Source organism: Microcaecilia unicolor, chromosome 10 (genome assembly GCF_901765095.1).
Source record: "Microcaecilia unicolor chromosome 10, aMicUni1.1, whole genome shotgun sequence".
Classification (NCBI taxonomy): Eukaryota; Metazoa; Chordata; class Amphibia; order Gymnophiona; family Siphonopidae; genus Microcaecilia; species Microcaecilia unicolor.
This window is the reverse complement of record NC_044040.1, coordinates 172199683-172216415: the sequence shown is the minus strand read 5'-3', so window position 1 is coordinate 172216415 and position 16733 is coordinate 172199683. Positions and strand designations below refer to the sequence as shown.

Sequence of the window (16733 nt, the reverse complement as noted above, 5' to 3'; positions counted from 1 at the left end):
AAAAGATTATAATTTTTTAACATACTTTATTCTCTCTATACCGTATTCTCTCTAATAATCGCCCAGCATATTATTAGAAACACTTGATTTTATGAAGGCTAGGATGGGCTATTAATCCAGGCATCATTTCTCTCCTCCAGTCCTTCTCCTGAGATGACCATTTCTCTCCTCCAATCCTCCTCCCCATGATGATGACCATTTCTCTACTCCAGCCCCCTCCTCCCGCGATGCACCATCATTTCTGTCTCCATCTTGCCTCCTTCAGTAACTGGCATTGCTCTCCTCCACCCTCCACCTGCGATAACCTCAAACATGCACAGATCTTTAAGGCCTTGCACCAGCCCAAGACAGCAATGACAAGGGGAGCTGGCGATTACTGGAGGAATCTTGATTTGGTTTTAAACCAAATTTTCTGGGGTTTTTTCGATCCTAAAGCGGGGGGGGGGGGGGGGCAATTATTGGAGGTGGGCGATTGTTAGAGAGAATATGGTAATAGGAAGAGTTGTTTCTGTTCAAGACCTGGGAGTTGGAGCTATTACAGTTTGTCAGGTTTACCATAAAGGTTCAGATTGACTTTTATAGGGTTTTATTTTAGGGCCTGATTCATCAAATTCTTTCTCTCTGCAGGCATTCAAAGGGAAAAAATTCTTTAGAGGCCTATCAACTATTAGATGTTAGCTAATACTTAAGTACTGTGGCTATTAACTTATTTGCATGCACGTTAGCATCATCACCATCCTGACAGTAAATCTAATATGTATGAAAATTTGAAAAAATCTAATACAAATGTATATTAAAATATCCCCATTCTTTCTTTAGTGGTCCCTTAGACATCTTAACTAGCAGATGGGGCTGGTTCCTGGGCTCAGTGCGCTTGTCACACTGTTATTAATGCCATTTTGAATTTTACATTGGTGCTAGCAGTGGGAAAAACTCACATTCTTGGGAAAACTCACATTCTTGGGACTTCATTCCCTAGCTGCAAGGTCTAAAGTACAAATAATACATGCGTCTTGTTTTTCTTACATTGGCATGCAGCTGTGGAATGCATTACCACTTGATCTGAAAAATATTCATGACATCACCTTTCAAAAATCTCTAAAGAGAAGTGGCCTAGTGGTTAGGGTGGTGGACTCTGGTCCTGAGGAACTGAGTTCAATTCCCACTTCAGGCACAGGCAGCTCCTTGTGACTCTGGGCAAGTCACTTAACCCTCCATTGCCCCAGGTACAAATAAGTACCTGTATATAATATGTAAGCCGCATTGAGCCTGCCATGAGTGGGAAAGCATGGGGTACAAATGTAATAATAATCAATAATAGGAATTCCAAACACATCACTAATTACTTGATAATCTGTATGCTTATTGAATTGATTATATCCATTTTGTTACAATTGTTCTTTATGTAACCAATTATCTACTCTGGCGCCTGTCATGGTGTATTATTGTAAGCCACATTGAGTCTGCAAATAGGTGGAAAATGTGGGATACAAATGCAACAAACCAAATAAATAAATAAACCCAGCTCCCTCTTTCCAGTGATTTCTGAGAGATTATGAGGGTATGAGAGGGGTCTAGGAGAAACAGGGGTTCCGGCCTGGAGGTCCTTCAGAGCTTCGTGAGGAAGATGGACAGAGTGTTCAGGACTCAGAGTCCCTTTAAGAACTTCAGGAGGCATGTTCCGCATGCTACCTGGTCCTTTTACTTTGAGCTGGTTAACATGGGAAAAACAGAGCTGCAAAATGTGTCATTACTAACATGGCCATGTGAACACTGCTGCTTTGTGTGTCTTGTTAACTTAGTACATACATTATAATTGGTGGATAATGCACTTTATTCACCAGTGTTAATGGTGTTAGTAGTACATAGACTAATACATGATACACAATTTTGCTTAAATTGGCTATGAATAATACATTTACCGGAACAAACAATATATATTAAAAAAATAAACCTCAACTGGCTAGGAGGTACTATACTGCCTCACCCAGGTTTCAATGGAAAAAAGACCCAGAACCCAAGAGCAATAGAAAACAACTCCCCAAGGAGAAAAATCTATTGCTCTAAAAAAAACAAAAACAAACAGGCACTACAGGTCACATGGTAACTAATTATTTCAATAGTCAATCAAAAATGTGAGGCCAAAAAATGACAACTCGAGTTAGTAATACTGTACAGAATAAATCAAAATGACTTATATGAAGAACCAAGTTCCACGATCTTTGGAGAGGTTTTAATCTTGAACTCCAAAACGTCCAAATGATGTGCCACAGTAAAAGGAGTGGCCTAGTGGTTAGGGTGGTGGACTTTGGTCCTGGGGAACTGAGGAACTGAGTTCGATTCCCACTTCAGGCACAGGCAGCTCCTTGTGACTCTGGGCAAGTCACTTAACCCTCCATTACCCCATGTAAGCCGCATTGAGCCTGCCATGAGTGGGAAAAGCGCGGGGTACAAATGTAACAAACAAACAAAAAAAGCAAATTCCCGACAAGGGTCCCCTTTGTTTCACAATAGCTGCGTCAGGAGGATACTACTACTACTTAACATTTCTAAAGCGCTACTATGGTTACGCAGCGCTGTACGAGTGACGGTCCCTGCTCAAGGAGCTTACAATCTAAGAGACAAGTGACGGACAGTCCGATAGGGGCGGTCAAATTGGGGCAGTCAGGATTTAGTGACCGGTAAGAGTTAGGTGCTGAATGCAGCATTGAAGAGGTGGGTTTTAAGCAAGACTTGAAGATGGGCAGGGAGGGGGCTTGGCGTAAGGGCTCAGGAGGTTGTTCCAAGCATAGGGTGATGCGAGGCAGAATGAGCGGAGCCTGGAGTTTGCGGTGTTGGAGAAGGGTACAGAGAGGAGGGATTTGTCCTGTGAACGGAGGTTACAGGCGGGAACATAGGGGGAGATGAGGGAGGAGAGGGAGTGAGGGGCAGCAGACTGAAGGCATTTGTAGGTAAGAAGGAGAAGCTTGAATTGAATGCGGTATCTGATTGGAAGCCAGTGAAGTGACCTGAGGAGAGGGGTGATATGAGTAAATTGGTTTTGGCGGAATATGAGACGTGCCGCAGAGTTCTGAACAGATTGAAGGGAGGATAGATGGCTAAGTGGGAGGCCAGTGAGGAGTAAGTTGCAGTAGTCAAGGCGAGAGGTAATGAGAGCATGGACGAGAGTTCGGGTGGTGTGTTCAGAGAGGAAAGGGCAAATTTTGCTGATGTTAAAGAGGAAGAAGCGGCAGGTCTTGGCAGTCTGCTGGATATGCGCAGAGAAGGAGAGGGAGGAGTCAACGATGACTCCGAGGTTGCGGGCAGATGAGACGGGGAGGATGAGGTGTTATCAACTGAGATAGAAAGTGGAGGAAGAGGAGAAGTGGGTTTTGGTGGAAAGACGATGAGCTCGGTCTTGGACATGTTCAGTTTCAGGTGGCGGTTGGACATCCAGGCAGCAATGTCGGATAGGCAGGCTGATACCTTTGCCTGGGTCTCTGCGGTGATGTCTGGTGTGGACAGATATAGCTGGGTATCATCAGCATAGAGATGATACTGGAAACCATGAGATGAGATCAGGGCGCCTAGGGAAGAGGTGTAGATTGAGAAGAGAAGGGGTCCAAGGACCGATCCCCGGGGAACACCAACAGATAGGGGGATAGGGGTGGAGGAAGATCCATGAAAGTGAACTCTGAAGGTGTGGTGGGAGAGATAGGAGGAGAACCAGGAGAGGACAGAGCCCTGGAACCCAAATGAGGACAGTGTGGCAAGAAGTAAGTCATGATTCACAGTGTCAAAAGCGGCGGATAGATCGAGGAGGATGAGGATGGAGTATTGGCCTCTGGATTTGGCAAGGAACAGGTCATTACAGACTTTAGAGAGTGCTGTTTCTGTCGAGTGAAGAGGGTGGAAACCGGATTGAAGTGGATCGAGGATGCAAGGCAGCGACTGTGAATGGCGCGCTCAAGTATTTTGGAGAGGAAGGGTAGGAGGGAAATGGGGCGGTAATTGGAGGGACAGGTAGGGTCAAGTGATGGTTTTTTTGAGGAGAGGTGTGACTACGGCGTGCTTGAAGGTGTCAGGGACAGTTGCAGTGGAGAGAGAGGTTGAGGATATGACAGATGGAGGGGGTGACAGTATGAGAGATGATGTTAAGTAAGTTGGTGGGGATGGGATCAGAAGAGCAGGTGGTGGATTTCGATGAGGAAAGAAGGCGAGCGGTTTCCTCCTCGGTGATGACAGGAAAGGAGGAGAAAGAGGCCTGGGTTGGTTGGGTGAGGGAGAGGGTTGCAGGGTGAAGAAGAGATGGCTTGGTAGTGAACTGAAGGTTGATCTCAAGGATATCCGATTGTCTCAAAAGCAGTACACTCGGATATCTCAAAAGCAGGCATATGCTCTCTTTTGAAAACTAAAGAGATTTGCATTTTCTTTTCCTGTGGGTACTTTATAGGGGTAAAAATGCAGATCCAAACTATGCATGTTGTTGCCTCTGTCGGCCTTAACCTTGCCGAAAGAAATTCCTCCACAGAAATGCAGGTAGAAGTAGTGATTGAACAACATACTTACAGAGTGGGCAGTTTTCAAAAAGTTATTTTACCTGTGTGCTGATGCCATTGCATGGGACAGCCTTTGGTGTATATATGGTAATGGATTTCATGTCTGTACATTTGATTTGTGTAAAATGGACCAGGTTTCTGTATTTCTGTGGTTCTCATTGTTTAGCCTTATAATCACCTGTGCTACTTTCAATACTGGCAGCTTGTTTAGGAAACATGCCCCTGGGCATGCTGGGAGGAGCAGGGTTTCCTTCCCCCTTCCTTCTGAGTGATCTCTGAAGAGAAAAGTAGAAGAACATGGCAAACTGGTTGTTATAACTATCCCTTAAGAATTAATCTGATATATAGACTACACATTGAGGCAGCTCCCGGCTGCTTAGTATCCCTTTCTAAAATAGAAATGATCGCAAACCGGCAACAATATACTTCTCCTACAATTCGACATGTCAAGTGCCTTTGATATGGTTGACCACGGAATTCTATTGCACATACTTGAATACTTCGGCATCGGAGGAAATGTCCTAAACTGGTTCAAGGGGTTCCTAACCCTGCGGTCATATCAAGTTACATCAAACTCAACTACGTCCGCTTCTTGGACACCTGAATGTGGAGTACCGCAAGGATCACCCCTCTCACCAACCATCTTCAACATAATGATGATCCCATTGGCAAAACTCCTATCAAATCATAACCTCAACCCATACATATACGCCGACGATGTAACAATATATATCCCGTTCAAACAAGATATCAAAGAAATATCCAACGAAATCAACCAAGTTTACACATCATGAACACCTGGGCAGATGCATTTCGATTGAAACTAAACGTGGAAAAAACTCAATGCCTAATACTCACCTCCCAATACAACACGAATGAATGTACACCTTAAACACACCAAAACTAAACGTTCCAATCTCAGAAACTTTAAAATCCTTGGAGTCACTATCGACCGCCATCTAACTGTTGCGTGCTCGAGGACCTTGGCATGCTGTCAGGCTTCTTCCCCGGGAGCACTGGGTTCGTGAGCCCATGGGCCACTACCGTGGAGCGGCAGTGGCAGGCAAGATCACCTCCAAGGTAGAGATGAGACAAAACTGGACCGGAACCCCGGACTGGAGTTCTACACCGGAATACACGGAACTGGAAACGCACCGGACGGGTGCGCACTGGAGTGGAGCCCGCTGGACTGGAACACACTGGAGGGCCCCACAGGACTGGAACATACAGGAGTGAAACCCGCTGGACAGGAACACACTGGACCTAGGCTTCACCTACGCTTGACAACCTTTCCCCGAGGGTTGAGCCCTCAGGTTCTGGCAGCCGGTAGGACTTACAGGAAAACCCGGAACTGGAACTTGCAAGCAGGAACAGCAGGAATGAAGATCCAGGAGTGCCCCCTGGCACCTAGGCGCAGGCAAGGCCGACAGGCAGGGACTGTCCGGGTTCTGGCAGTCGGCAGGTTTAAACACAATGACTAGTAAACTGTACCTAGGCTAATAGAAACGCTATACCCAGGCAAACCAGTCATACACAAGAAACATACACAGAGCACACTCAGGAGACTTGAAAGCTATACACCAGCTAACAGCAAAGCTGTGCCCAAGCTAACAAGTCATGCACTGGAAACAAACACAGAGCACTAGCAAAGCTATACACAGGCTAACAAGCCACATGGTGCCTAAGCTGGCTAGTCTAAACAAACACAGAGCACTAGCAAAGCTATACACAGGCTAACAAGCCACACGGTGCCTAAGCTGGCTAGTCTAAACAAACACAGAGCACTAGCAAAGCTATACACAGGCTAACAAGCCACACGGTGCCTAAGCTGGCTAGTCTAAACAAACACAGAGCACTAGCAAAGCTATACACAGGCTAACAAGCCACACGGTGCCTAAGCTGGCTAGTCTAAACAAACACAGAGCACTAGCAAAGCTATACACAGGCTAACAAGCCACACGGTGCCTAAGCTGGCTAGTCTAAACAAACACAGAGCACTAGCAAAGCTATACACAGGCTAACAAGCCACACGGTGCCTAAGCTATCTAGTCAAACATAGAAACTCACACAGTGTACAGAGCCCTCTATACACCAGGGCCCTAGATGAACAATGCAAAGGCCCGGGCTGTAGTCTCTAAGAGGCAGATGCAGCAACCAAACGTAAAAAACTCTAAATCGTTAAAGTCCCTAACGATTTTAAAATAACGAAAAATGCACCAAAAAAAAAAGTCACACATGCTGAGATCGGTAGTGAAACGTACAATGTATCAAAGAATCACAATACACATCGTTAATCGGCCCCCAAATCATGCGCAGAGCAGCCAAGCGTTATGTTAGCTGCTCTGCGCATGCCACAAACAGTCAAAACACAGTCAAATCGCAAGCACATGGCTCCCAAATAAAACAAAAATAAAAAAAAAAGGGTCGGGAGGGGGCAAGGGCGCTCATCAGGAGCGTCCTGTACAGACGGCCTTGCCCCCCCCCCGCTGCTCCCCACTTTCCGCCGCTCCCCCCACCCCGAAAAAGCAAAATTCTAGCAGCCCCTGCCCCCTCCCCACTTTCCGCCGCTCCCCCCACCCCGAAAAAGCAAACTTCTAGAAGCCCCTGCCCCCTCCCTTCCTCACTACTCTCTCACCTCAGCTCCGCCTCCCGACATCCTCCGTCCGTGCCCCGCCCCCTTTTGGGGTCGTCGCCGCCATTCCCCTCCTCCATCGGGCCCCCCCTTCCTCTTACCGGGCCCGTGCAGCGCCTCTCTCCTCTGTCCGAAGGCGCTGCACGGGCAAGAAGAAAGCTGAATCAGCTGATGCCTGCCTTCGCCTAGCTTCGATAGAGCGTCTTTCTCTTCCTGGGCCCGCCCCTGTCTGACGTCAGTAACCTACGTAGGTTACTGACGTCAGACAGGGGCGGGCGCAGCAGAAGAAAGACGCGCCATCGCGAAGGCAGGCATCAGCTGATTCAGCTTTCTTCTTGCCCGTGCAGCGCCTTCGGACAGAGGAGAGAGGCGCTGCACGGGCCCGGTAAGAGGAAGGGGGGCCCGATGGAGGAGGGGAATGGCGGCGACGACCCCAAAAGGGGGCGGGGCACGGATGGAGGATGTCGGGAGGCGGAGCTGAGGTGAGAGAGTAGTGAGGAAGGGAGGGGGGCAGGGGCTTCTAGAAGTTTGCTTTTTCGGGGTGGGGGAGCGGCGGAAAGTGGGGAGCAGCGGGGGGGGGGGGGCAAGGCCGTCCATACAGGACGCTCCTGATGAGCGCCCTTGCCCCCTCCCGACCCTTTTTTTATTTTTATTTTTTTATGTGTTTTCTGAGGTCCTTTGGACCAATCACAGCGCTTTTAGCTCTGCTAATGCGCTGGGATTGGCTCAAAGTTTGTTTATTTTTTCACTTAACACTTTTTCCTGCCACGGAGCTGTCCTAACGAGAGGTCCAGACCTCTCGTTAGTTTTCCTGCCTTTTTCCTGCGTAAAGGCAATCGGAAAAGGTTAGTGCATGTCGTTTCAATGGGGTTTTCACACTAATTGCTCATCTCCATTCCGTTTTCGTTAGCTGCTACTGTCGTCGGAAAATAGGCTTAAGTGCATGGAAAGGATAGGAAATTCTTCCCTGAGGGCTCATTTAATGATGAAAAACGTTTAGTGCATCTACCTCTAAGTGATTAATAAAGCCCTTCCACACCAGAGGCACAGCTGCAGCAATCACCTTGCATCCAAACAGAGGCTTGACACACAGAGAAGTCAGCCCAGCGGGAGCCATCTTGGATACTGGCATAGAGGAGTCGGCGGCAGCCATCTTGGAAAAGGCATAGCCCACACAGGTGAGGTTCAGTAGGGCAATCAGCACACAGAGCCAGAGAGAAACTAACACAGAGACAAGCAGAAGCCAGCACAGCCACTGACTCCCAGAAATAGGGTAAGTCTGAGGGTGGTCACGGCCACAGACGTAACACTAACACTAGAAACCCATGCAAACAACACAACCAAAAAGATGTTCTATTGCATGTGGAAACTGAAAGAATAAGACAATACTTCCCAAGATCCGTCTTCCACAACCTAGTGCAATCCCTCGTCCTCAGCCATCTGGATTACTGCAATTCACTATACGCAGGTTGTAAAGAGCAAATACTGAGGAGACTTCAAACAGCCCAGAACACTGCAGCCAGACTCATCTTCAGAAAACCAAAATACGAAAGTGCTAAACCCTTACGAGAGAAGCTGCACTGGCTCCCACTTAAGGAACGCATTACTTTTAAGATATGCACATTAGTCCACAAAATTATCCACGGTGAAGCTCCAGCCTACATGTCCGACTTAATAGACCTACCACCCAGGAACGCTAAAAGATCATCTCGAACTTTTCTTAACCTCCACTTCCCTAATTGCAAAGGCATAAAATACAAGGCGCTGCACGCATCAACCTTTTCTTACTTAAGCATGCAATTCTGGAATATACTACCACGCAACTTGAAAACAATCCACGAACTAACCAACTTCCGCAAACTACTGAAGACTCATCTCTTCGATAAAATTTACTGTAAGGAGCAATACACATGAAGTCCACACTCACTATTCCAGAAATACACCAATACATTCTTTTCTGAACTCTCATCCCCCGTAATCTCATCACACTTAAACCTCACTCACAGAAAATGTTATACCGAATGTTCTTTTACTAAGGTTCTATCACCCTACCAATTTCCCATTGTCTCTTTCCATTGTTTCATTGTTCTTTTCCTTGTCCTATTCCCTAACGACACCTCGACTTTGTCTCGCTTAACTTCTCACAATGTAATCCATAACTGATTGTAACAAATTGCATTTCCATTATTTACAATGTATTGTAAGCCACACTGAGCCCGCAAATAGGTGGGAAAATGTGGGATACAAATGCAATAAAATAAATAAATAGAAAGCCATACTGATTTTTCACCTGATGGCTGTTGCCACTGTTACTGTGGACTGCTGCTGATCCTGCTTCTGTAACTGCTGTCTGCTGGGCTGATCTTTGAGCATCAGTGGCGTAGCTGCAGGGGGCCTTGGGGGCCCAGGCCCCTCACACTGGCTCAGGCCCCCAACAATAGTGGCCAGCCAGGCATTTGTTTACTTCAGGCTCCTGCTCCCTGTCCCCATGGTCAGACAGCTGAGCTCTCCCTCCCTTCCTTCGGGTTCAACCAGCTAGATATCTCGTTTCCAGCAATGAGCCGTGACGCGGAGCAGTGCTGAAGACAACTGCTTCTGGCTCTCCCAGTCCGTTTGCTGCTTCATCCCACCTTTTCAACTTCCTGTGAGTGGACAAAGCAGATGGACTGGGGAAGCTGGAAGCAGCTGTCTTCAGCGCTGGCTGCACGGCTCACTGGCTACCCTAAGGAGGTTAGATTGAGAACAGGAGCATAATATAAAAAAGCTGAAGCCATAGAGATTAATCTCTCTTTTCCGCTCCCCTATGAGTTGTTGGTAGCGTTTTTATTTAATCTCACTTATATTTTCAAACATGCTGGCTTGTGCAGCATACGAATGTCCACAGAGGAAGTATAATAATCTAATAACATTTATAGGTAGAGTAGTAATTTGCTATAAATTGTAATCAGTGTGTCATTTGGAGGGGCTAGTTATAGAGATACTGGTACCCTACCACGCGTTGTATTTGTGCACTCCTGTAAAGGGCCACTAAAACAGACATCATGTTATGAGATTCAGGTGCTTAACATCCAGAGTTTGTATCTATTTACTTATTTATACCATTTATATCCCACATTACACATGAATTAGGTTGAAACCTGGGAGCATTTAAAATAGTAACATAGTAACATAGTAGATGACGGCAGAAAAAAGACCTGCACGGTCCATCCAGTCTGCCCAACAAGACAACTCATGTGTGCTACTTTTTGTGTATACCCTACTTTGATTTGCACCTGTGCTCTTCCCTGTGCCTAGATCAAAAGAGAAATATGGTGTGTGGGAACTTTCTCTTTTTGTGTGTGTGTGTGTGGGGGGGGGGGGGGGGGTGTTTGTGAAATGCAGTGGTATATTATAAAAATGCACTTAATATTGTTTAGTACTACTATTTATAAGAGAGATATTGAATGATGGCAGAGCTACATTCATGCAGAAGTCCAGAGTCAGTCTAAATGTGCCAACATTTTCCAGTTCTGTGGTATATATTGATTTCTTCTTCGAGTCTGTTTGATTGTAGAAGGCATGTTTTTTTTTTTTTTTTTTGGGGGGGGGGATCTTTTCTCCCAGCTTTGTGTTTGTATATAGATAAGTCCCTGGAATAATATTGGCTAAGGGAAATCAGCAGTAGAACAGTTGGAGCTGAATGACATTTATGTTCATAGAAAGTTAATTATTTTCAGTGGAAATTAAATCTGTTGGCTGCCTGCTATGTGAATATTCCATCACTGTTTCATTATTGCTGCCAAGTATTACATATTTAGGGCATATGCCTTTTCAACATAGATTGTTTAAATTTGTTTATCTAGACCGTACATGTAGATGGTATTGCTTGTTAAATCCAAAGGCAAAACCTAAGGGTGGTTAAACAGTTTGGCATAAACTGTGTTGTGTATGACTTTACCTGTTTTGCACAGCTTTGGGTCCTACTGGATGTTCAATGCCAGTCACTGGAAACAGCCTGGCATTGAATATCTACTGTCAGTGACAATCACTGGCACATATGCAGGCTGCCTCCTGTGATCTGAATATCGGGCCCACTGTTTCCCACAAGTTTAAGCATTTCATGGGCATCCAGATAATTTATTTGTAGGTTTTATTTGGGGGTAGAAAGTGATCTTGCATTTTGCTTCCTATAGTAGATAATGCATTTATTTTAATTCTCCTGTTCTGTACTACTTATAGAGAATGTAATCTCTTAGTGTTTCCTTTTCTGATTTTTGGTCCTTTATTCTGTAATTAGTGAAGATTGGTCCGTGTTCTGTGAGAGACCGAAGTAAGAGAATTAAAAATGTCAGTGTTTCCAAAGTTTCTGAAAGTGTGAATGTGGTTTATGTTGAGACAGAACAGCCTGTCTAGTTAGAAATCCATCATAAAGTTCACTCTAAGGCATTATTTGGTATACTCCTAAACACTAGTCACACCTATATGCCTAGTGCCCCTCCATGTCAACTCTGGGCTCCCCCAAAATGTCATGTGGCTGCGCCCCTGGAATCTCATTAACAGTCATTGACAATTCTCCTCTATGGGAGAGGATTAAGTTACAGGCACAGACTCATTCTGTATAGGCAGAGTCTCAATCCAGATTAATTCTGTTTACAAGTGCTCCATTTGTTTGTTAATTTGTCATCAATTCTATTAAATGTGAATTTGGATGAACGGTTTGGAGTCTCCCTTATTTGGTAGAAAACAGTTTCAGTACAGTCACAGGTTTACCCATCAGGCTATACTTGGAAAGAAGACCTTGTAGAGGCCTGAATAACCTGTGCAAGTAGCCATTTACCCTCATAAATAGCTTTTCAAAATTCCCCTCCAAGATATGCTTGCACGTTGTGATGATTTCTGTATATTTAAGTGGCTATGGATTTTCATCATTTGTCAATTATTATTTTTATATTGTAGGGCCTTTTATTGGGTTGTTCATTAACATTTGCGGATGTCGCAAAACGGCAATAATTGGAGGAACATTGAATGGTCTTGGTTGGATATTGAGCGCCTATTCTACGAATGTGCAATACCTCTTTATTACATTTGGAGTGATAGCTGGTAAGCAAGGTATATTTGTTGAACAGGTAGTAGCTCCTTCTATGTCTTTGTTTCAGTAGTTTAATATTGAAGAAATAAAGTCAAACTTGAATCCTTTTGGAACATTTTTTCTTCCTTGATAACTGAAAATATTAAGGACCCTGTTTACTAAACCGCGCTAGCATTTTAAACATGCGTTAAAATTAGCGCGTGCTAATTACTAGTCACCTATGGTCAACTTAGCATTTAGCATGTGCTAATCAGCGTGCACTAAAAATAGTAACGCACACTTAGTGCTGCTTAGTAAACAGGGCCCTAATATTTTCTACTGTTTTTCATGGATTTGTTTTTGTTTAAATTGCAAATTCTACTTTAAAATATGTAAAGATGAGAAAATAATGCTAGTACTACCAAGGAGTGTATTCATGTTGTAATGTAGACCATTGTGGTCGAGGCCTGAAATGCTTAGCAAAGAATCCCCCAGTTTTAAGACTCTACTGTTTAACTTCAGAAGGCTTTACCAAGGAGCTAGTGGACTGTTAAAATAAAAATACACACTTGAATCGGTTTCTTTACTTAAAGTAATATTTTTCATCTTTTATATTAATACAAAATTTGTATTTGGAATTTAATATTAACCTCCAGAGCTAGGAATTTTCTGTTAATCTCCTGCTGTGCAAACAGGCTGTCAACTTTTTATTCGGTTTACTGTTACTGCCACCAAGTTATTACTTATCAGCAACTATTACATGAATAAACACACATTTTAGTTGTTTTGAGTAGGAAAGAAACAACCAGTTATGGGCCCTAAGAGTCACAAAAGACCTGTTTTTCTTTTTCTTTTATTAATAGATATTTAAAATTAACACATGTTAAAAACGCTTGCAGGAAGAATGGAATTCACATACAGTAAGATTTACAATACAACATATCTTCCCTATCCCAATACAACATTTTGTAACTATCCTGTACCGGATTTGGCGAATGCCTTCACGGTATTATGTAAGCCACATTGAGCCTGCAAATATGTGGGAAAATGTGGGATACAAATGTAACAAATAATAATAATAAATCTAAATTAAAAAAAACAAGGAAAACTACAAACAAATGAAAATCCTCTATCAAGTCCACAATCTAAAAGAGAGGAGCACATTTTACAGAGAGTATTTAAAAAAGAAAAACATCAAGTAAATAATAAAAATTGTAATTCTAACCAGCATGGAGTCAACAATGCTCATGTCAAGATACTACAGGGAAGCAACATGAATCAAAAAAGGAAAACAGATTAAGTTAGAGCTTAAACAAATTGCTGAAGCTGTTTCAAATTTAAAACAAACAAACAAACAAACAAACTATATATCTAGCATTATCAAGTTTAACCAAACATTTAGGGATTCTTTTTGTAAGCCATGGTAGCGTTTTTAGCTTGTTGTAGAAATCATCTGGTGGTAAATGCCATGATGCCCATAGGAATATAAAGGGTGTCTCGGTGTTTACCGCCAGCTGATTTCTACTACAAGCTAAAAACATTACTGCGGCTTAGTAAAAGACCTCCTTAGCAGGATAATGCAGGAAAAATACTCCTTCTAAAGCAATAACTTCTAGAAAGACCTGTTTTTCTAAGTATCTCCAATGAATATTTATGAGATCTAGTCTAATATATATTCTATATGTGAAAAGGATTAATTTGCATGTTTTTGTTATTCTGAAGAAAACATAGAAGAACCACACTCCACAATCAACCAGCAAAGAAACGCCACAGTGGACGACAAAAAAAAAGAACAAAGATGTCTTTATTCAAAATCTTCAGTTGACATGACATGACCATATTTCGGCTATAAGGCATTTAGCAGGAGTCTGAACATGTATTCTAAAACATATATATAAATACAAAAATACATATACATAAATACATGTTTTTATTTTTGTATTTATGTATATATTTTAGAATATATGTTCAGACTCCTGATGAATGCCTTATAGCCAAAACAGCCGTGTCAAGTCAACCAAAGATCTTGAATGAAGATATTTTTGTACCATTTTTGGAGATGTAATTTGGGCAGAGCAGGGGTGGAGTTGAAATGTGCATGCATATTTTATAAAATATGTAAGAACACACATAGAATGCTTCTTTGGTGCAGGTGTAAATTTGTATGTTACTGGGGCTGGTTCTGGGTGCCTACTGTATAAAGTCATAGAAGTGCCGAGTTTGATTCCCACTTCAGGCAAAGGCAGCTCCTTGTGACTCTGGGCAAGTCACTTAACCGTCCATTGCCCCAGGTACAAATAAGTACCTGTATACAATATGTAAGATGCATTGAGCCTGCCATGAGTGGGAAAGCACGGGGTACAAATGTAACAAAAAATGTATACTTCTACCTGCTTTCAGTTGAAGTGTTCCCAGGGGAGGATATTTTCAAAATTATCAGGGGGGTCTTAGTTGGAATGAAGCAGCTGTGTAAGTCTCTGGGCCAACTTTATCCATAAGTAGTTTTCAAAGTGAACGCATGTGTGTGAATTTTCACTTTGAAAACCAGGTGCAAAGGCCACGGGGAAAAAGACCTGTGGACTTTGTAGCCATGTGGGCAATTTGAAAATTGCCCTCTAGAATGATATTGATGATTTCAGTACAGTCACTTCTGATATTCACCTGCAGGTATTGGGAGCGGAATGGTATATTTGCCTGCTGTCGTCATGGTTGGGCAGTATTTCCAGAAGCGGAGAGCCCTGGCGCAGGGACTTAGTACCACTGGAACGGGGTTTGGAACCTTCCTGATGACCATGTTACTGAAGTACCTCTGCAAGGAGTTTGGCTGGCGGAATGCCATGTTTATACAGGGTGCAGTGTCACTAAACTTGTGTGTCTGCGGTGCACTAATGAGGCCTCTTCCCTCCAGTGAACAGAGTGAAAACAGAGTAGAGAGCAGGATGGTGGCGAATGACCTCGAGAAAACATTGCCACCGCCAGCGGAACCTCTTACACCTAATGGTCTGTTAACTGAAGTGGAAGAAAAAGGAGGGCCAGCAGCTGTTGATGTCACTAACTCTCTTCCCCCTATAAAGGGGAAGGGTAAGAGAAGAAATGGAGTTGTTTTCAAGGACGTGTACGCACTTAGCATCCTGAAAACAGTCAGCCACATAACTGTGACAATCAGGAAAGGATTTTGGTCCTGGTACTCCAGTTACTTTGGAACAGCATCACTCTTCACCAATAAAGTATTTGTGGCCTTTGTTGTTTGGGCTCTGTTTGCATATTGTAGTTTTGTTATTCCTTTTATTCACCTCCCCGAGATTGTCAAGATGTATAACTTAACAGAACAAAATGACATTTTCCCTTTGACTTCCATAATAGCAATAGTCCATATTTTTGGGAAAGTGATTCTTGGCGTCATTGGAGACTTACCCTGCGTCACAGCTTGGAATGTCTTTTTGATGGCTAACATCACCTTGGGGGTCTCGATCCTGATTTTGCCATTAATGCATATATATGCTTCCTTGGCTATTGTCTGCGCCCTTGTAGGATTTTCCAGTGGCTATTTTTCTTTGATGCCCGTTGTGACTGAAGATTTGGTGGGGATATCACATCTTGCGAATGCATATGGCATCATCATTTGTGCAAATGGGATATCTGCATTACTGGGACCACCCTTTGCAGGTAACAAGATTAGTGTCTGATTCAGTACAGTCTTCTGTCTATTTGAAACTGCACTTTTTGGGTTTATTGGGTTAATACAGATTATGGCTGCTTTAAATGAGACAAAACTATGCTGATCCACTCTAATACCATGAATAACTAGGCAGTAAACTTTACTGTCACCATCTGTCTTTGTAAATCATTAACTGCTTAACATGCCTTACATTCTTCCCCGTACATTTTATGCTGTAACTTGTAATTTATTTTTCCATGATAAAACAAGAACGCTTTTTTTTTAACCAGTAATTTTTTTTTCAATTTCTTATAACTATGAATTTGCAGTGGGTTTTTTTGTATCATTAATGAAAAGTGGTAACTTTAACTCTAGCTAAAAAATTAAGACAGAAAAATCTTTCATCGTATCAATAGCCATTAGAACAGTCATTGGTGCAGCTTTTATTAAGCCACTCAGCAGTTTTCTTTGGGAATCTGCTAAAAGTTTATACTTGCATGTCTTGTTTCTGCTGTATTTGAATATGGACTATGTGATGGAAAATACATGAACCAACACAGAGAGGGTACAAAGTACAAGACAAAGTCCAAAATAGCAGAAAAAAAAAGCACTAAGAGCCTTCAAAATAGAGACACAGTTCCTTTTAATCATGTAGCTTGAGCATCAATCTTGTACTAAGGACCCGACTGTATAACGAACATAGACAATAATACAAATCAGACATATCAGCAATAAAAAAGAAGAAATAAATGGAATCCTTGAAAAGTACACATTAATAATGTGAACATGCATATTAATTGTGTATTTGAAGTCAACATGCATATTAATAGTTTATATAAATTGCACTGAAAATGTGAA

General features: G+C 43.0%; 1 protein-coding gene across 2 annotated transcripts in view; it reads left to right on the top strand.

Annotated features, from left to right (window-relative positions):
- Positions 1 to 16733, top strand: part of SLC16A14 (solute carrier family 16 member 14) — a 78231-nt gene that overhangs the window by 45502 nt on the left and 15996 nt on the right. For both annotated transcript variants that reach the window (XR_003943623.1, XM_030216980.1), the window contains exons 3-4: positions 12106 to 12249; positions 14885 to 15883. Coding sequence is in view for 1 of the 2 variants with exons in the window: in XM_030216980.1 (XP_030072840.1) it covers positions 12106 to 12249; positions 14885 to 15883 (1143 nt within the window). In the remaining variant the exon portion in view is untranslated. The remainder of the gene's footprint in view (positions 1 to 12105; positions 12250 to 14884; positions 15884 to 16733) is intronic.